The sequence below is a fragment of the Macaca mulatta genome, chromosome 15, assembly GCF_049350105.2.
Source record: "Macaca mulatta isolate MMU2019108-1 chromosome 15, T2T-MMU8v2.0, whole genome shotgun sequence".
NCBI classification, from domain to species: domain Eukaryota; kingdom Metazoa; phylum Chordata; class Mammalia; order Primates; family Cercopithecidae; genus Macaca; species Macaca mulatta.
Genome location: NC_133420.1, coordinates 107,336,232 through 107,357,157, shown reverse-complemented (window position 1 = coordinate 107,357,157; position 20,926 = coordinate 107,336,232). Strand labels below are relative to the sequence as shown.

Below are 20,926 nucleotides of genomic sequence, written 5' to 3'. Positions count from 1 at the left end.
GATGCGGAAACTTCAGTGAGCTGAGATTGCATCACTGCACTTTAGCTTGCGAGACAGAACTTTAGCCTGGGCGACAGAGTGAGACTGTCTCAAAAACAAAATAAAATAAAACAGGTGGGAACAATAGACACTGGGGAATACAAGAGCAGGGAGAGAAGGAGTGGGGCAAGGGTTGAAAAACTATGAAACCCTGTCTCTACTCAAAATACACACACACACACACACACACACACACACACACACACAAATTAGCCAGGCATGGTGGTGTGTGCCTGTAATCCCACCAGGCATTTGGATTAGTAGAGTGAGGCTGGGCAATAATTTAGGGTACAATCCTCTTCTAAGTATCTGATTATCCATTAGTAATACATATGCATTAAAAATAATATTTTATAAGTTCAGGTTGTGACAGCCCATTCACTTTAAACATAATGAAATTATGGAATAAATATAAAGAGAGAAAAACAAACAAACAAAAAGATAGATGGCCTTACATAGAAAATGTAATCTCTTTGGAACATAAAGGAAATATAAATGCAAAATGGCAGTCAGGTTCTAACCATCCACCTTCTCTGCTCCAGGACTGGAAGTAGGCAGTGGTGGCTGTGAGTTCACCTTTTCTACCAAAAAAGGAACTAAAAGTGTTTTATGTAAGACCAGGGCCAAAATCCAGGCTTAGAGCTTAAATCAGGAGTCATGTTGAGACTCTGCCTTCATAGACATCAACTTCTGACAAGAGCTCTCCTGAGCTGCTAGTTGAATTGCTGATGGGATCTGTGCTGTCATCAGTATCACTTCCAGGAACGCCGGAACATCTTGTTTCTGGACTGAGTTTCAGGTTGGAGACAGGAATAGTTAATGGAAAAATTTCCAGACTATGAGAAGTAAAGATAAAAGAAGAGAGAGAGGGAGTAAAGAACCAAAACCAAAATATTTCATTTACAATGAGCTAAGACCAGCATTCCAAAGTATATAGATAAAATGAATGCTAAGAAAGATGGCAGGCCAGTGCAATGGCTCACGCCTGTAACCCCAACACTCTGGGTGGCCAAGATGGGAGGATTGCTTGAGCCCAGGAGTTCAAGATCAGCCTGGGCAACATAGCGAGACCTCGTCTCTATAAAATAAAGTTAAAAAAAAAAGATGACAAACACAATCAATAATTAGAACATAAATTTACATCAGATAGTATTGATTTCATAAAAACATTTGACAAAGTCTTTAAAATTGGTGTGTTTAAGATGCTCATAAGTAAATAAAGACATAGTATCCATAAATATATTAAATTATAAGATACAAACAAAGATCTAAAATAAAAATGGATGAGAAAAAGAAACAATTAGAAATCTTTTTTTTTTTGGCATGGTCTCACTCTGTCACCCAGGCTGGAGTGCAGTGACACAATCACAGCTCACTGCTGTCTTGACATCCCTTGCTCAAGTGATCCTCCCACCTCAGCCTCCTGAGTAGCTGGGATTACTATTGTGTGCCACCACGCCTGACTAATTTTTGTATTTTTTTTTGTAGAAACAGGATTTTGCCAAGTTGCCCAGGCTGGTCTTGAACTCCTGGGCTCTAGTGTCACTCCCACCTCGGCCTTACAAAGTGGTGTGATTACAGGTATTAGTCACTGCACCTGGCCAATTAGAACTCTCGAAAGTAAAAATATAGTCACTTAAACTGAAAACAAAAAAATAGATGGGTTGGATTTTAAACGGAGCACAGAGAACAAGTCAGGGAATGAAATGGAGTGCTGAAGAATTAACCTAGTATAACTCACATAGAGTCAAAGAGGTAAAATATAAAAGAGTAGGTAGGATACAAAGGACAGATAATAAACTCTAAATTGCATTTAATAGAAATTCCATAAAAGAGATTGGAGGGGAGAGTGGAGAAACAATATTTGAAGATTTTTTTTTTTTTTTTTTGAGACAGTCTCGCTCAGTTGCCAGGCTGGAGTGCAATGGCGCAATCTCAGCTCACTGCAACCTCCGCCTCCAGGTTTCAAGCAATTCTCCCACCTCAGTCTCCCAAGTAGGTGAGAGTACAGGCACTTGCCATTACGCCCAGCTAATTTTTGTATTTTAGTAGAGAAGGGGTTTCACCATGTTGGTCAGGCTGGTCTTGAACTCCTGACCTCAGGTGATCCGCCCACCTCAGCCTCCCAAAGTGCTGGGATTACAGGCGTGAGCCACCGTGCCTGGCTATTTGAAGATCTTATAGTTGAACGCTTTTTAATTTGCAAAAAGACATTAGGAATTTGTTTCCTATACAGTCATTCATTCATTCAGTGAACAAACGCTTAATGAAAACTTACGTTTTACACTCCAGAGTAGAAAGAAGGGATACACAATGAATGTAGTATAATCCTTGCCTTTGCTTGAGGGGCTCACAATCAGTAGGAGGGGTGGACTTGTTTAATTACAATGTAATGTAAAATTTCTATGATAAAACAGTGTATTACAGAATTAAGAAGGAGGAAGAATACTCCTGGGAGGACTAGCAAAAGCTCCACGGAGGAGATGAGATGATACTCAAGCTGAATCTTTAAGTCGAGGGTTCCCTAGAGCATTGAGTCAATAAAGGCATGAAAGAGCCTGGCACATTTGGTGGCTGCTGAGTGGTTCTGGGTAGTTCTAGCTTCTAGAATATATGGAAGAAGAGTCCTTAAGGCATAAGTTAAGGGAACTGCTGGGAAAATCTCAATCACCTTTTAAATATAAAAACATTTATTGGCCAGGTGCAGTGGCTCACACCTGTAATCCCAGCACTTTGGGAGGTCAAGGCGGGCAGATCATGATGTCAGGAATTCGAGACCAGCCTGACCAACATAGTGAAACCCCGTCTCTACTAAAAATACAAACATTAGCTGGGCATGGTGGTGTGCATCTGTAATCCCAGCTACTCAGGAGGCTGAGGCGGGAGAATCACTTGATCCTGGGAGGCGGAGGTTGCAGTGAGCTGAGATCATGCCACTGCACTCCAGCCTGGGTGACAGAGCGATACTCCATCTCAAAAAACAAACAAACAAACAAACAAAAAAACACTTATTAAAACTTTACTGAAGTGTAATAAGTAAATGCATAGAATGGAGAGATATACCACATTCATAAATATAACTCAGGATTGTAAACGTGGGATTTTCTCCAAAATAAATTCAATGCAATGCCACTCAGTATCAAAATACTTTTTAAAAATGAAAGATTTTTAAAAAATGAAACCGGACTCATTACGTATTTACATAAAAGAACTAAGCACAGCCAAGATAATTTTGAAAAGCACAGGTATGTATCCTACCAGCTAATAATATTTTTTGTAGAAAGTTTTAACAATTAAAATATGGAAGTATTTCTTTCTTAAATATTGAGAAGCATTCACGGTGATCACATATTTATGGCAAGGTGTAGAGAAAAATGAGAAATTTGAATTTCAGGGCACTCACTGTGGCATTAGTATACCAGATGACCTGGTGTGGGGGCAAGATTCAGAGTTGGGGTGACCTGCTGGCTGCTTCAAAAGGTGTGATACTAGATACTAAAAATGGAAGATGAGGGTAGTGAGGGTGGAAAAAGATCTCATTAGATAACTATTTGGGAAAGAGAATCAACAGATCTTGAAGTTTAGCTTTGTTGGAGGTGGGTGGGTTGGGCAGGTGACAAGGGAAGAAGAGTCGAGGAGAACTTCAAAGTATCAGCCTGGGCTCGTGGGTAGATGGTGAGCCTTGAGGATCTCTTGGACAGACAGCCAAGTTTCTGTAAAAGAGGTATGGAACTTGGGAGAGTTTGAGGCACAAGTCTCAGGGAATAGTGCAAGTCATGAAAATAAATAAATCCCCCCAGACAGATTCATCAGGTAGAATAGGAAAATGATGAGTGGACGAACAGTGCTTCCTCAAGGAGATGATGCCTGTCTCTGGGCCTTGAAGGATGGGGGATGGGCAGGAGCAGCCCAGGTTAGAGGGAAGAGGCAGAAGTTAAGAGCCAACAGAGGGCGCTGATGCTGGAGAGGATCACACACGAGGTGGGGAAGCAAGAGGAACCTCCCAGGTGGTGAGAAGAGAGAAAGGGGCAAAGAAGGAAGAAAACCTTTTCATTTTTCTACGCACACATGCAAAATGACAGACTCTTACCTTTGCATTGACCACAAGTCGGATGGCATCTCTCACAGGTCTGTGTGCTTTGCTCTACATAGTAATGGTCTGGGCAGGAGGGACGACACTCTCCTTTGGAGCGGAGCAGAAAGAAAAATCTCTCGCAAGACAGGCAGTCTGTGGGCCGTGGGCCCCGGCACCCCTTGCAGATCCTGTGGCACCTCTCACACCGGCCGGTGGAGTTGTCTGCGTAATACCTGAAACCGAGGGAGAAGAAACGATGGAATACTAAGCTTTGCTCCTAAATTGGGTGCAGTGGAAAAACGTGGTAGTCAGGTTTCATTTACAAGCTGGGTGACTTTAGCCTCTTTACCTTACTCATTAGATTCATTGCTAATAACACTAATGAATCCAATGATTCCCAGTGTTCTTACCTGTAAATTGGGCCAATCCCTCCCCCATTATTTGTGAAAGTTAAACTGGGTAACTAACACATATGAAAAGACCTAGTGCTTATCACACCTAGTAGCATCTCCATTGTTGCTAGCTACCATTGCCTTTTTCTACCATGTGCCTCTCCAAATTCATGCTTTAAGTTGTGGTTAATGGCTGGCATCAGAGAATGGAAGGATTAAAACAATTTTTTTTTTTTTTAAAATAGTGATGAGTGTCTCACTATGTTGGCCTGGCCATTCAGAGGTACATTTAAAAAATCCATCCAGGCTGGGTGCAGTGGCTCACACCTGTAATTATAGCACTTTGGGAGGCCAACATGGTTGGATCACTTGAGGTTAGAAGTTTGAGACCAGCCTGGCCAACATGGTGAAACCCTGTCTCTACTAAAAATACAAAAATTATCCAGATGTGGTAGCATGTGCCTGTAATCCCCGCTACTTGGGAGGTTGATGCAGGAGAATCATTTGAACCTGGGCGGTGGAGAGTGCAGTGAGCTGAGATCATGCCACTGCACTCCAGCCTAGGCGATAATGTGAGACTCCATCTCAAAAAAAGAGATCCATCTGGCCAGGCACAGTGGCTCACACCTGTAATCCCAGCACTTTGGGAGGCCAAGATGAGAGGATGGCTTGAGGTTAGGAGTTCGAGACCAGCCTGGTCAATCAACATGGTGAAACCTCATCTCTACTACAAATACAAACAAACAAACAAAAATAGCCAGATGCGGTGTGTAGTCCCAGCTACTTGGGTGGCTGATGCATGAGAATCGTTTGAACACAGGAGAGTGAGCTGAGAGCACACCACTGCACTCTAGTCTGGGTGACAGAGTGAGACTGTCATAAATAAAATAAAATAAAAGATAACATAAATAAAATAAACGTACCTCTGAATTATTCTTCTAATTTGTCAACTAAAAAACAGATTTTGAAATAGGAGGTGACAAGTGTGATATTGACATTTACATAACAGATATAACCTTGTTTGAAAAGATTTTTGGAGGTTAAATATAATAACTATAACCACTATTCATTAAGCTTCTACTAATATGCCTGATAGTATTCCAGGGACTTCATAAACATTATTTCACCTTGTTGAACCTGCAAATGAGACCCTAGAGTGTGGAAGTTACCACTTGCCCTCAGGAACAAAACTAGTTTTAAATCCCAGCCATACCACTTACAAGCTGTGTGACCTTGGGCCAGTCACTCAACATCTCTGTGCCTCAGGTTTCTCATCTATAAGATGGGGCTAATGTTAGTACCTACAATTAAACATGTGATTACTGAGAAAGGGATGGGGACCATGATGGGCACTTTATAAATAATTAATGTACATTAGTGATAATTATAAATTGTGTGATTTATCCTCATAGCAAATCTTATGATTTAGGTATTACTATCCTTATTTTACAGAAGCAAACATTGAGGCTTAGAGAATTTAGACAACTTGCTTAAAGTCAGTTAGTGAAGTGGGACGATATGATTTGAGCTTAACTGTTAAACGCTGTAACAAAATAGTTCATTAATTGAAGGTAAACAAAGGTTTGCAAGCAAGACAGAAGAGGGTAACAAAATTCTTGCTAAGGATGAGCTTCTAAAGGTCATCTGATTCATCTCTGTATCTCTAGACATCAGCACCACTAAACCTATCCTAGAAACCTCAAGGTTCATCTTTGTTTTCTCTGGTGCAACACTACAGGTCCCAATAGGCTTTTTTTTGTAGACTGATTCAGCTCCGTGAACTTGCTGAGAACTCACACCATGCCTAGGTTATGCTGAGCCTTGCTCTATTTAGCCACCCGTCACTGATCTGAGGGAGCACATTGGAACCTCAGTGGCCCGGCTTGTGGTAACTGGAGACCTGCTTCACTTTCTGCAGTTATGTGAAGAACAATGACTACCATGTGTCAATCTGGAAGACTGAGGTATCTGAGAGACAAAGCGATGATGAGCTGAATGGCTGACAAAGCCCACATAAGACTCAAGAAAAGAAACCATCAGAGAAAAGTGAAATCTACACAGAGCAGAGGGAATACACAGGATTAGAGTCAGAAGATTGAATTTTTACTCCTGGCTCCGCCATGTATTAGTAGCTCCATGACTTTAGGCAAGTCACTTAACCCCTCTGAGCCTCAGTTTCTTCATCTGTAAAATGGAGAGACTAATAGCAACCTCATGAGATTGTTGTAGAATCAAATCATAATGTAAAGATACATTGTGAGTGGAAATACTTTGTAACTCTTAAGCAGCATACGAAAGTTTTTTTTACCTAATGTTTTTATTGTAGATTGTTATAAAGATGAAAATCATCAGTAGGAACTGTGGGAAAGAAAGCTTATCAATTTTAAGTAGGTTTTTTAAATTATCAAGGAGGAATGCTAAAAGAGACAACAAAGAGTTTATTGGACCAGATTAAAAGAGTACAACACCACTGCTTGCTTTGAGGACTCATCAGTGTCCCAGCTTCGAAGAGTATAAGCACAAGCAGTAACCTAGGCTTTAAAGAAACTTCTCTGAGTTAAACACCAAAATAATTATGTGGGTTGGGATAGGGTGCAGAGAAGTATATATCTACTTTTCCAAGGCAGAGATTTAACATACGAGGCTTATGCCAAGCATGTGGAACACTGATTTTACTAAAGGAAGAGTTCTCCTCTTATACCTCATGAATATTCAATTTCTTCTTTATTAAAGGGATCTATGGCAACCTGTGCCTCCCCTCACCAGCCCTGGGTTCACACACGGTGAAACAACTGTCTTCTTAATTCCATGGTCTGCATTCTACCTAGATGACAGGATGATTAAGTACCCTTTTTGTGCTTGAGAGTATTCACTGACTTGATTTGAGCAAGATGGGCTCCAGATCTTTTCAGACACTTACTAGGGTGATGCAGAAGGGCTAAGCCAGGTGGCCTCATCCCTGGTTGTTTTTTTTTGTTTGTTTGTTTTTTTGACAGAGTCTTCTTCTCTTGCCCAGGCTGGAGTGCAGTGGTACGATCTTGGCTCACTGAAACCTTTGCCTCCAGGTTTAAGCAATTCTCATGCCTCAGATTCCCAAGTAGCTGGGATCACAGGCGCCTGCCAACACACCCTGCTAATTTTTGTATTGTTAGTAGAGACAGGGTCTCATCATGTTGGCAAGGCTGGTCTTGAACTCCTGGCCTCAAGTGATCTGCCCACCTCAGCCCCGGAAAGTGCTGGAATTACAGGCATGAGCCACCATGCCTGTCCATCCATCTCTGTTCTTAATCTGGCAGGGCCCTTTCTTCCTTGATCTATATGGCTGGTATTTTTCTTTCTGAGACAGAGTCTTGCTCTGTCACCCAGGCTTGAGTGCAGTGGTATGATCTTGGCTCACTGCAACCTCCTTCTCCTGGGTTCAAGCAATTCTCCTGCCTCAGCCACCCAAGTAGCTGGGATTACAGGCACATGCCACCATGCCTGGCTAGTTTTTGTATTTCTAGTAGAGATGGGGTTTCACCCTCTTGGCCAGGCTGGTCTTGAACTCCTAACCTTGTGATCTGCCCACCTTGGCCTCCCAAAGTGCTGGGATTATAGGCGTGAGCCACCATGCCCGGCCTGGCTGGTGTTTTTCAAGAGCTGCTAATGTGTGGCTCTGTGCTGAGTGTTGTAGAAGCAGATGTAAGACATAAGAAGTGTTTTTCTTCCATGAGTTTATGATTTTCTTGGGAAGAGGCATATAACAATAAGAATAAACTCTTAAAGTCAGTGATACGGTTTGGCTCTGTGTCCAAATCTCAGCTTGAATTGTACTCCCATAATTCCCACGTGTTGTGGGAGGGACCCAGTGGGAGATGGCTGGATTGTGGGGGCGGTTTCCCTCATGCTGTTATTGTGGTTGTGAATAAGTCTTACGAGATCTGATGGTTTGATAAGGAGAAACCAGTTTCACCTGGCTCTCATTCTCTCTCTTTGCCTGCTGCTATCCACATAAGATGTGACTTGCTCCTACTTGCCTTCCGCCATGATTGTGAGGCCTCCCCATCCACGTGGACTGTAAGTTGAATTAAACCTCTTCCGTTTGTAGATTGCCTGGTCTTGGGTATGTCTTTATCAGCCGCGTGAAAACAAACTAACATGGTCAGTCTTTCTCTTACTCATCTTATTTATATATAAAAAGTGCTCGTCATGAGATGTGTTAAATAAATACGTGAATGAATGAGATAAATCAAAATGCAAGGCAGCATATAGCACTAAAATGAATGAAACAAGCAGTAACTGCTATAGGACTGAAGAGACGTGTCAATTTGGGTGAAAGCATTTGAGGAAGGTCTAAGGTTACAGCCCTTGATTTGGGTCTGGAAACTCCCAGTGCTCTAGGTTATTGATTGGGTAGAAAGAGTCAGCAACAGGCCTATCATCAATCTTTTACTCTTTACTGGGAATGCCTGGGGGAAAAAAAGGATATCCTGGCAATCAGACCTTTGGATAACACGGACAGTTCTTCCTGGCAGAAAAATAATAGAGTCCTTATCCGTGAAATGCTTTTAGAGGGATACATCAAGTGTGTGTCTAGGTTGTTTATGATAACAAGACCTGTAATTTGTGGATTTATGGGGGACATGACAGGCTGGGGAATTAATGGGGAATAAATGGAGATGTTAATGGAGTTATTTCCTTTGTAAATCAATGTTCTGCATGCACTGCTCTCCTCACATAAGCAGGTTGGGAGAACATGAGACCCTGAATTTTAAATCTGAATCAGAACAAGTCCTGAAGCCGAAGAAATAGAACCTCCATTAATGGTCTTGGGCTTCTCTGAGGAAAGGATGCTTTGCTTCTGCCTTGTGATTACTGAGACCCTTTGCCAAATTGTTTTAATTTTTAGAAACAAGGTCTTGCTCTGTCACTGAGACTGGAGTGCCGTGGGGCAATCATAGCTTACTGCAGCCTCCAACTCCTGGGCTCAAGTGATCATGCCCCACCTCAGCTTCCATAGAAGCTGGGACTATAGCCTCATGGCACCACGCCCAGCTAATCTTATCTTAATATTTTACAGACGGGGTCTCACCGTGTTGCCCAGGCTGGTTCAAACTCCTTGCCTTCAGTGATCCTCCAGCCTCAACCTCCCATGTCGTTGGGATTACAGACATGAGCCACAGTGCCCAGCTGCCCATATGCTTTGAATCATCAGTGAGGACTGTTGCTGAGGAAGATCAATTGCTCAGGTGAGTCTGGCTTGACAATCTGACCCTTTGTGATAACTCACTGGATCACAAGAGTAACAGCCTCTCCTGTTTCTTCTGTTATTGTGAATTGGTTCATCTTTGCTCCTTACTAGCACTGAGACTTCAACCTGGTTTTATAAGTGTTCTGAATCTTAGTTTCCTCCTTTGTAAAATGGGTTGATATCTGGTGTGACCGTGGAATTACATGGGGCGAGGGGGAAATGTATTGAGCACTTACCCTTCCCTGCACTGGAGCAGGCACTCTTTTCCCAGCTGGAACCAGCCTGGTCGGCAGGAGTGGCACTGCCTGCTGTGTCTCCCTTCACATGTCCCGCAAGAGCTGTGGCAGCGGGCACACTGGTGGCTGTCCTCATCGGCATAATAGCCCTCTGGGCAGTCCTTCACACAGGTTGTGTCTGTCATGGGAGGAAAAATGTCTCTTTGGACATTGAGCATGACACATGTCTCCTCTGTGTCCTCCCTCCTGTGCACCATGGTGGGAGGGAGGAGAGGGCTGCAGGAAGCATGGGACGATGTCCCTGTGAGCTGATGGATATGTTTGGGAACTAAGATGAGTGTCCAAGAAACAGAATCACCCTAAGACCATGAGGAATACAAGGAAAACAGAAGTCAGTGATGTGGTTTTGCTCTGTGTCCCACCCATATCTCATCAGTGATCCTATCTCATCTCATCAGAGATCCAAATCTCATCTGTGTCCCACCCAAATCTCTCAGCGGATTAGCCGAGGTGGGTAGAACAGAAACTATGGTCCGGCGACTGTGGATGTTGGCAATGACTCATAGTCCCGCTCATGTATCTGGTTAACTAGGGGGAAGCCCTAGCTTCCTAAAGAAAAAACATCTCTGTATTAGTCTCTTATTGCTGTTCTTACCAAGTATCCCCAACTTGGGGACTTGAAACAATAATTTATTATCTTACTGTTCTGGAGGTCAGAAGTCCAAAATAGATCCACAGGGCTCTGTTCCTTTTAGAGGCTCTAGGAGGGAATCTGTTTCCTTTCCTTTTCCACCTGCTAAAGTTCACCTGCATGCCTTGGCTCATGGCCCCTTCCTCCGTCTTCAAAGGCAGCAGTGCAGTAGCTTCTCTCTGTCCCTCTGCTTCTGATCACATCACCTTCTACTACTGACTCTGATCCCCTGGCATCTCTCTTATCAGACCCTTGTGATGGCATTGGGTCTACGTGGATACTGCAGGATAATCTCTCTATGCTGAGACCCTTAATTAAATCACAGCCCCAAAGTCCCTTTTACCAAATAGAGTAATACGTTTACAGGATCTGGGGATTAGGATGTGACATCTTCAGGGGGGCCATTATTCAGTCTAGCCTAATGTCCAAAAAAAGTATCTAATTTATAAATAGCCTGACCTTGGTGGTGTGGTGGGGTGGGACAGGGTGGAGAGAATGTGAGGAGACCAGGCTGAGCAAATCTGCACCCACCCCCAGGGGGACTACACCTCTGTGTCCTACACCAGCGCTGAAGCCTCAGCTCTAGTCTAATCTGCAGCCTCGGATGAGGGGAAGGCCACTTTGTGGAGGCAAGGTGTCTTCTCTGTATGAAGGCATCTGAGATGATTACTGGTGGTGCTCTAGATCGGAGGTAAGTAGAAAAGAAGGTTTTGGGAATCTTCCCATGGGATTACGTGGAAGACGTGCCTGGAGGGAATGCTTTTATGAAGTAGCAGCTGCTGGGAAGGAGAGTCACAGAGATTTGTGGGCCAGGAGCTAAGGTAGATGGATAGAGAAGAATGGTTTCTCTGAGTGTTTTCTATTGTGAAGGGATCAGGAATGGTATTGAGAATACCCTCCCTGTGTCTTAGCAGGGGGATGGTGTCCTCCCTCAATATGAAGAGGAAAAACTTGCCGCACATGTCTTTAAAACATTTTTCTTTTATTAATGTTTAAACTTTTAAAATTTAAAATTTTTATTTTTATTTTCCATTTTTTTGTAGAGATGAAGTCTCACTATGTTGCATAGACTGGCCTTGAACTCCTGGACTCAAGCAATCCTCCTGCCTTGACCTCCCAAAGTGCTGGGATTACAGGCGTGAGCCACTGCGCCCGGCCCACCACAGGTATCTATTTGGAGTTTCATGCTTCTCAGGTCTACTCTCCTGGTGGGGGAGAAAAGTGCTCATACTTCCCGGTCTTCACCATATTCATGTCTCCCTTCTGTCTCCTATGGCTTCTTTTTTAGTTCAGTTTTGTTTCATTTTCGTTCTCCTATGCTTGTTTTAAGCCTAGTCACAGTATCCCTGGAAACCTGAGGATATTACTTCATATTAGCAATAACCTTCAAACTGGATCTGTGGGACGTGGCCTATGTTGACCTGTGCCACATTTTCCTCAAGATTTATTAATCAACCATGCTAAATGGACGGGAAATTTTGACGAGGAGGTGAATATCTACATGTTCTTAAAGTGTAACTCCACAGCCTCTTTATTAGTTACAAGGGAATAAATAGTAATTATGCAGTAGAGAAACTGAACATCTTGGCCAGGCGATCAACATTAATATCACCGAGGAGAGGCAGGTGGAGATCACGTTCCTCCAGATGTGACTCTTGGAAGATACAACATTACTTCTGAAGTATGCTGGCCGAGCACGCACACTGCAACTCATCACGGACAACTTCACACTCGCCCAAAAGGAAAAATGAAGACTGTATTTTTCTTTTCTCTTTTCTTTTTTTTTTTTTGAGATGGAGTCTTGCTTTGTCACCCAGGCTGGAGTGTAGTGGCGTGATCTCGGCTCACTGCAACCTCTGCCTCCCGGGTTCAAGCGATTCTCCTGCCTTAGCCTCCTGAGTAGCTGGGACTACAGGTGCCCGCCACCACGCCCGGCTAAATTTTGTATTTTTAGTAGAGACAGGGTTTCACCATGTTGGTCAGGCTGGTCTTGAACTCCTGACCTCATGATCTGCCTGCCTCGGCCTCCCAAAGTGCTGGGATTACAGGCGTGAGCCACTGCACCTGGCCAAGACTGTATTTTTCTAAAGCATTGATACTGTAAAAGAAAAAGAAAGTCTGTGGAAACATTTCAGATTTAAGGAGGCTAAAGGGACATGGAAGGGCCTGGCATAGTGGTTCATGCCTGTAATCCCAGCACTTTGGGAGGTTGAGGCAGGAGAATAGCTAGAGCACAAGAATTTGAGACCAGCTTGGGGAACACAGTGAGACCCTTGTCTCTAAAAGGAAAAAAAAAAAAAAAATTAGCTGCACATGACATGGAAGGACCAGACATGGTGGCTCATGTCTGTGATCCCATCCCACCTACTTGGGAGACTGAGGCAGGAGGATCTCTCTTTTTTTTTTTTTTTTTTTGAGACGGAGTCTTGCTCTGTCGCCTAGGCTGAGTGCAGTGGTGCAATCTTGGCTCAGTGCAAGCTCTGCCTCCCAGGTTCACACCATTCTCCTGCCTCAGCCTCCCGAGTGGCTGGGACTACCACACCCAGCTAAATTTTTTGTATTTTTTTTAGTAGAGACGGGGTTTCACTGTGTTACCCAGGATGGTCATGATCTCATGACCTCGTGATCTGCCCGCCTTGGCCTCCCAAAGTGCAGGAGGATCTCTTGAGCCCAGGAGTTCAAGGCTGCAGTGAGCCATGATCATGCCACTGCACTCCAGCAGCCTGGGTACTGCACCTGGCCACCTTGTCTCTTAAAACAAAAAACAAAAACAAACAAACAAAAATGTGGCTGGGCGTGGTGGCTCACACCTGTAATCCCAGCACTTTGGGAGGCTGAGGAGCGCAGACTGCTTGAGGCCAGGAGTTCAAGACCAGTCTGGCCAACGTGGTGAAGCCCCATCTCTACCAAAAACACAGGAAAAAAAAAAAAACTAGCCAGGCGCGGTGGTGCCCACTTGTGATCCCAGCTACTCAGGAGACTGAGGCATGAGAATTGCTTGAACCCAGGAGTCAGAGGTTGCAGTGAGCCAAGATCATACCACCGCACTCCACTCTGAGCAACAGAGTGAGACTCCTTCCCAACAAACAACAAACAAACAAACAAAACGGGACGTGGAAGCTACATGAAACAATGGACTCTAGACTGAATCCTAAAGGGGCACTGAGAAAATTTTAATGTGGATAGTACATTAAAGTATCGTATGAAGGTACAATTTATTAGAGTTGATAACTATCCTGTGGTTATGTAAGAAACTATCACTAATCTGAGGAAATATTTATGGGAAAGGGGCCATGATGTATGCCTTCAAATGGCTTCGAAAAATATATATTGGGAATGATGTACATGTATACATTGAGAGAGTGAGAGAGAGAGAACGAGCGAGAAGGGGAGAAAGCCCACAAACAAATGATAAAGCAAATGGGGTAGAAGATGAGCAATTTGCGAACTGGATGAAGCACATCCGTGTGCTGTTCTTTGTACAGTTCTTACTCTTGCATCTTTTCTGTAGGTTGGAACATTTCCCAAACACAAAGCAAAAAATCAAAAAGAAAGAAGCCAGTATCTACCAGACAAGGCAGTGTGCAAGGCAGTTTCCCAGAGGGAGGGAAACACAAAGCCCTCCTCGGAGGAGAAGTAACTCACTGAGAAGAAGGCTGACCCTGGGGCATGTTTGACACTGGTCCTCCGCCGGCCCCGTGCAGTGGAAGCACTTAGTGTGGCAGGGCTTGCACCCGGGAGCATCCTCATCCCAGTACTCGGAGGGACCACATTTCTTGTTGGCCAGGCAGCTCCCATGAGGGTTCATCCTCAGGCCTTTCTGACAGGTGGTGCAGGTCCCAGACGATGAGCAGGTCAAGCAGGACTTGTGACAATCTGTGGGCATGGAGGGGCAGCAGACAGAGTGAGTGAGAGCCAGGATGGCCGTTGGGGGAATGGGCTTCCCCTGGGAAAGGGTGTTCACATTCCTTCCACATTTCTTCCGGAGATTTCCAGAGCTCTGGGCCGAGGGCGTGGGACCATGAGTTGGGTACAGCCCTTGAGCTCTGGGGTGGACCATTCTTTTGCAAAATGAGAGACAAGTATTATTTTATTTTCTGTTGTATCCAGGGAGTGCCTTCCTGCAACAGCCACCTCAGAAATATTAGTAAGGCTCACTATAATTACGCAAACTGCAACAAAATAATAACAAGCCATTCTGTAACAGCACTGAATTTTCCACCATCACATCTACTGTTATGGTCCTCCAGTCACCTCCGGAGTACCTTGAACTTATCGCCAATACAGCAATTGTTGGAATGTATTTAATTGTCTGTTGACAAATGAAGGTCCCTTTTGCATTTATTTTTGAATACATAGTGCCTATGAGAGAGCCTGGCATGTAACAGGAATCGATAATTATTTGTTAGAAAAAGAAAATGACAATTCTCTTCCACCTCTAGGTTTTCTTTTTCTGTATTTAAATAGAGATGGGGGCTGGGTGCAGTGGCTTACGCCTGTAATCCTGGCACTTTGGGAGGCCAAGATGGGTGGATTGCTTGAGCCCAGGAGTTCGAGACCAGCCTCAGCAACGTGGAAAAACACTGTCTCTAGAAAAAACACAAAAATTAGCCGGGCATGGTGGCGGGCCCCTGTAGTCCCAGCTACTCAGGAGGCTAAGGTGGAAGGATCTCCTGAACCCAGGAGGTCAAGGCTGAAGTGAGCTGTGATCGCACCACTGCACTCCAGCCTGGGTGACAGAGCAAGACCCTGTCTCAGGGAAAAAAAAAAAAAAAAAAAAAAGAGATGGGCCTTCACTTTACTGCCTAAGCTGGTCTTGAACTCCTGGCCTCAAGTGATTTTTCTGCCTTGGCCTCCCAAAGGGCTGGGATTACAGGCATGAGCCACTGCACCAGGCTGACCATCTCTGGGATTTCGTAGTTGCTGTTCTCTCTGCCTAGAATTCTCTTCTCCCAGATGCATGCATGGTTTGCTTCCTCCCTTTCTCTATGAAATCTAAGGCATCTCTCAAGTTTTATCTCCATCCTGCCTGTCTTCCTGTCCTGCCCCTCTGCCTTACTTTTGCTCTTGGCTTATGGTCTTTAGTACCTATCTTCCCTAATAGAATGTGAGCTCCATGAGGGCAGGGACTCTGTCTCACTCCCTGCTGTTCCCCAGGCCTGAAAGAGCACACGGCACATTGCGGGCCCTCCTGTAAGCATTCCCTGGGTGGATACGTGCATGGTATTATTATTGCTTATATTATCCTCTCATTTTATCTAAATCAGGAAATTGAGGCTGGAGATGCTAAGTCACTCACGCTAAGTAGTATCAGGAGTTGAGCCCAGGACCTCAGCAACTGCCTCCCTGCTTCTGCCCCAGTGCCTCAGGAAAGGTATGGGACTTTTGGAGGTGTCTGTACTATCTATTAGGGGATAATCTGCGTGACTGGAATGGATCCAAAGTCCTTGTGTTTCTTAGAGAAGATCCCGCTTACAGATTTTTTTTTTTTTCTTTTTTTTCCTATAGGTTCCTGCTCCATCACCCAGGCTAGAGTGCAGTGATGTGATCATGGCTTACTGAAACACTGACCTCCCAGGCTAAAGTGATGTCCCCGTCTCAGCCTCTTGAGTAGCTGGGACTACAGGCACACACCACCACACCTGGCTAATTTTTGTATTATTATTTTTGTTTTAGAAATAGGGTCTTGCTATGTTGCCCAGGCTGGTCTCAGATTCCTCCCGCCTTGGCCTCCCAAAGAGATGACAGATGCGAGCCACCGTGCCCAGCTGAGATTGCTCCATTCTAAATGCTTCTCTACATTTCCCTGAATCTTAATTTTCAGATCAGGTTCTTTGTGTTATCTCTCTGGAAAGTCAGGTTGTCACTGTGTTTCTTCCAATACTACATTCCTTCCCATCCCTTTGGTCTGGTAGAAAGTGCAATGGCGGCCAGGTGCGGTGGCTCACACCTGTAATCCCACCACTTTGGGAGGCCGAGGCGGGTGGATCACCTAAGGTCGGGAGTTCGAGACCACCCTGACTAACATGGAGAAACCCCATCTCTACTAAAAATACAAAATTAGCTGGGCGTGGTGGCACATGCCTGTAATTCCAGCTACTCGGGAGGCTGAGGCAGGAGAATCACTTGAACCTGGGAGGCAGAGGTTGCGGTGAGTTGAGATCGTACCATTGCACTCCAGCCTGGGCAACTAGAGTGAAACTCCATCTCAAAAAAAAAAAAAAAAAAAAGAAAAAGAAAGAAAGTTCAATGGCATTGTAGGGAGATGCCTCAAGTGAGTATTCAACTCTGTCCTCACCAGGTGCTTACCTTCTCAAAGCATCTATTTGCTTCTCAGAAAAATGGAGAAAATTGCCATTTACCTCATTGGCTCTCAACCCACACTAAGCATCAGAATTACTGGCGGTGGGAGAAGGAATTACAATGTTGGGTGCAGGCATCTGTGGTTGTTAGAGCTGCCCAGGTGATTCTAATGGGCAAGCAGGGGCCTTTCTCAAGGAGATAATTAAATCAGATAAATTAAGAAAACATACTCTGAGACCTGTAAAACTCTCTGTATGGTAAATTACTTTCATTATTCAACACCAGAAAAAGGCCAGAAGTTGAACCTCAGTTCCTGCCCTCGCACAGGCAAGATGGCGCTGAAGGCCTGCGGCTGAGTCTCCCACCTCCCAGAAGCCGTCCCCAGCTCCACAGCCTGCCTCCTACATGAACACCCGCCTCTTCTGCCTGCGGGCACAGCCTGGACATCCATGCTTTTTCGCATATGGGCAGGTAGGACATTAACACTAAATAGTGCTTTATATAAAACACACAAAAAGGCATAGCCACATCACAAGGCTGGAGCAGAAAGCCTTCAGGACAGAGACACATCTTCCTGTCCTACCAAAAACCTTCCCCTGAGTATGTCCTAGGGCGTGGGTGTCCCAGGGTTTCTCAGTGGAAGGTCATTCTCAGACTCTCGCGGTTGTTAGGGGAATTGCCTCTGGACATCTATCTTGTGTTTGCTTGGGGGCAACATAGTGGGGGTGAAGGACCGCAGGCTGCCTCATCGGAGTGAATTCTGGGGCTCTAGAAAAGCCCCCTGGCCCACAACATTTCTCTCACTTGCTAGAGAATTCTAGAGTGCATCACTTATTTTATTTTTCTGTTCCTTGATAATGAATAAGAGGCAAATTATTCATGCCGAGCTAAAACATAAGGAGGTATAAATAATAGCAGAGCCTTTCTTGAACATGTAGGGACTGAGTGGGAGTGGAAATGGGGACCTTGGAGCAGGAATTGAAAGATATGAAGAGGAAGGTGGGGAGCTTCCAGGGAGCAAACCATGAAGGGAGGCTGGGTGCAGTGGCACACGCCTGTAATCCCAGCAATTTGGGAGGCCGGGGTGAGGTTAGGCATTCGAGACCAGCCTGGCCAACATAGTGAAACCCTATCTCTACTAAAAATACAAAAATTAGCTGGGTGTGGTGGCGGGTGCCTGTAATCCCAGCTACTCAGGAGGCTGAGGCAGGAGAACCACTTGAACCCGGGAGGTGGAGGCTGCAGTGAGCTGAGATCATGCCAATGCACTCCAGCCTGGGCAACAGAGTGAGACTCCATCTCAAGAACAACAACAACAAAACATGGGCCTAGTGCTGTGGCTCATGCTTGTAATCCCAGCACTTTGGAAGGGCGAGGCAGGAGGATCACTTGAGGTCAGGAGGTTGAGACCAGCCTGGCCAACATGGTGAAACCCTGTCTCTACTAAAAATACAAACATTAGCAGGGTATGATGGCGCATGCCTGTAGTCCTAGTTATTCAGGAGCCTGAGGCAGGCGAATCGCTTGAACCCAGGAGGCAGAGATTGTAGTGAGCCGAGATCGTGCCACCACATTCCAGCCGACAGAGTGAGACTCTGTCTCAAAAAAAAAAAAAAAAAAAAATTTCACCCATGAAGGGAGACAAGAGGCACCAAGAAAGTTTTTTTTTGCTTGTGCTATAAACTTTTAATGGCTTAACATTTCAAGAAAAGTCTCGGGTAACTTTTGAAGGCTCCTTCTCTCTGCTGTAAATCTTTATATGAGAACTTTTTTTGACCAGCAGTTCATAGCCACTATTGTGAGGAAGGTCCATGTGATTTGTCACTAATAAAAGTTACCTGTACAAAGCTTATGAGCGATTCATTTAAAAATGATTAACAACCGATTCAAAATATGTCTCCTTGAGTGAGAGGGTAAGAGGGTAAGTGAGAGGATGAGACAGGCTGGACATGGTGGCTCACACCTGTAATCCCAGCACTTTGGGAGGCCAAGGCAGAGGATTGCTTGAAACCAGGAGTTCAAGACTAGCCTGGGCAACATTCTGAGACCTCGTCTCTATGTTCCCAGCAACTCTGGAGGCTGAAGTGGGAGGATCACTTGAGCCCAGGAGGCAGAGGCTTCAGTGAGCCATGTTTATGCCACTGAACTCGAGCCTGGGAGATAGAGGGAGACCTTGTCTCAAAAAAAAAAAAAAAAAAAAAAAATGACAGCTCTGGGGCTGGGGCTGGGGCTGGAACTGCAAACCCCGGAGCCTACTTTCAATCCCAGAAGTCTTTACCTCTGCACTCGTTAGTCTCTTTTTCATAATAGGTTCCTGCTGGACACTCCTCCAAGCACAGCCCATCATAGAGGACCCAGGAACTCTCACGACAGAGCTCGCAGTCGTCGACTTTGGGGCCACTGCACTCCAGACAGTCTTTATGGCAGGGGACACAGTGGCGCGAGTCTGAGTAGAAGCCACGGGGACAGGACTGGTGGCACATATCATCATGCAGGAAGAACTCAGGCATGCACTCTGGGGAAAGGAGGAAGCAGCAAGTTATCCCCGGGGGACAGGAGAAAGGAATCCATTGTCCACAGTGGGCTAGCTCCTCCCTCAGCACTTTGGTTGATTTGACCTGAGAGTACCCTAGCCCTTTCCCCATCCTACCAGGGCAGAGACTTGATGTCTAACAAGCCCTACCTTGGGAGGAGGAGGCCACACATGGTGACCATATTAGATGGTGCTGGACTTACGCACTGAAATGGTCTGCCCTTTGGAGGTGCAAAAAATTGCAACGCTGCAAAAGACAAGGATGGCTGAGAGGCTGGCGGTATTGTTTGAAAACCCTGAAGAGCATTAACAGATTTAAAAAATTGTATCAGGAACTTCACACTCTGTTCAATACAGAAAGCAGTTTAGGAATGGTTGGATTAGTTAACTTTTCATTCATTGATCAGGTACCACAATGAATAAAGCATTGATCAGTGTGAAGAATACATTGCAGGTTTATTTTATTTGTGTTCATTTTCTTACTTTGGGGGGAATCCTGGAAAACACTTGAGGTCACACCGAGAGAATACTTTGGATAGGACAGCACCAGTTAAATGAGTCTGTCTTATTCTGGAGAGAAAACTGAACAGCTTTTTTGGGGGAGATAATTCCTGAGGGGAAAAAAACAACAAAACCTGTTCATAGCCACAGCGGTCATCTCAGTCATCATTGCCCCAACTTTTCTTTCTTATCCTTTTTAACAATTGTAGTTTTCTAGCTACCTCTGTGTTTTGTGGCTTACTATCAGTCTATAAGATTTTGTGTTCAAAAAGATGGGAACGGGTGGGCATGGTGGCTCACGCTTGTAATCCCAGCACTTTGGGAGGCCGAGGCTGGTGAATCACCTAATGTCAGGAGTTCAAGACCAGCCCGACCAACATGGAGAAACCGCGTCTCTACTAAATATGCAAAATTAGCCGGGCGTGGTGGCGCATGCCTGTAATCCCAGCTACTCTGGAGGCTGAGGCAGGACAATCACTTAAACACGGGAGGCAGAGATTGCAGTGATCGCAGAGATCGCGCCATTGCACTTCCTTAATCTCATAACAGCAGCCTCTCAGCGGTCGGTCAAGCTAAATCCATTAGCTTATGTCTGACTTGCGAAACTCCATCTCAAGAAAAAAAAAAAAGATGAGAACATTGGGTTCTTCTCTGTATTGCTAGCACCTAGGATAGCACTTGCACACCTGCTGTGTGTGTACATGTGGGTGTGTAAGAAATCATGCAAAAAGGGGCTCTTGCTTGTCTTAGCTTGCAGCATCCGTAATGAAAAGACACTTGAGTGTCTCTCACACTCGAGTTTTCTGATGACAGGCACAGAGACATACATTTCAGGAATGGTAGGGACACGGGTTCCCACAGCCCTTTGCCAGCCACCACCAGATAATCGGCCCCCACCTGGTGGCTCAGCAGAGCCTCGCTCTCCC

General features: G+C 44.9%; 1 protein-coding gene and 1 long non-coding RNA gene across 8 annotated transcripts in view; one reads left to right on the top strand and one right to left on the bottom strand.

Annotated features, from left to right (window-relative positions):
- PCSK5 (proprotein convertase subtilisin/kexin type 5) overlaps nt 1-20,926 on the bottom strand; it is a 464,549-nt gene that overhangs the window by 17,955 nt on the left and 425,668 nt on the right. For 5 of the 7 annotated variants that reach the window (XM_077966251.1, XM_028835254.2, XM_077966252.1 and 2 more), the window contains 4 exons: nt 19,245-19,481; nt 14,309-14,539; nt 9,973-10,150; nt 4,130-4,347 (listed from right to left, as the gene is read on the bottom strand). In XM_077966251.1, coding sequence (XP_077822377.1) covers nt 4,130-4,347; nt 9,973-10,150; nt 14,309-14,539; nt 19,245-19,481 — 864 coding nt within the window. The other 2 variants (XM_077966255.1, XM_077966254.1) reach the window with 2 other exon arrangements.
- On the top strand, nt 9,603-19,936 carry LOC114672819 (uncharacterized). Its single transcript, XR_003723329.2, has 5 exons — nt 9,603-9,734; nt 11,707-11,829; nt 15,931-16,037; nt 17,252-17,437; nt 19,277-19,936. It is a non-coding gene; the product is annotated as an uncharacterized LOC114672819 (long non-coding RNA).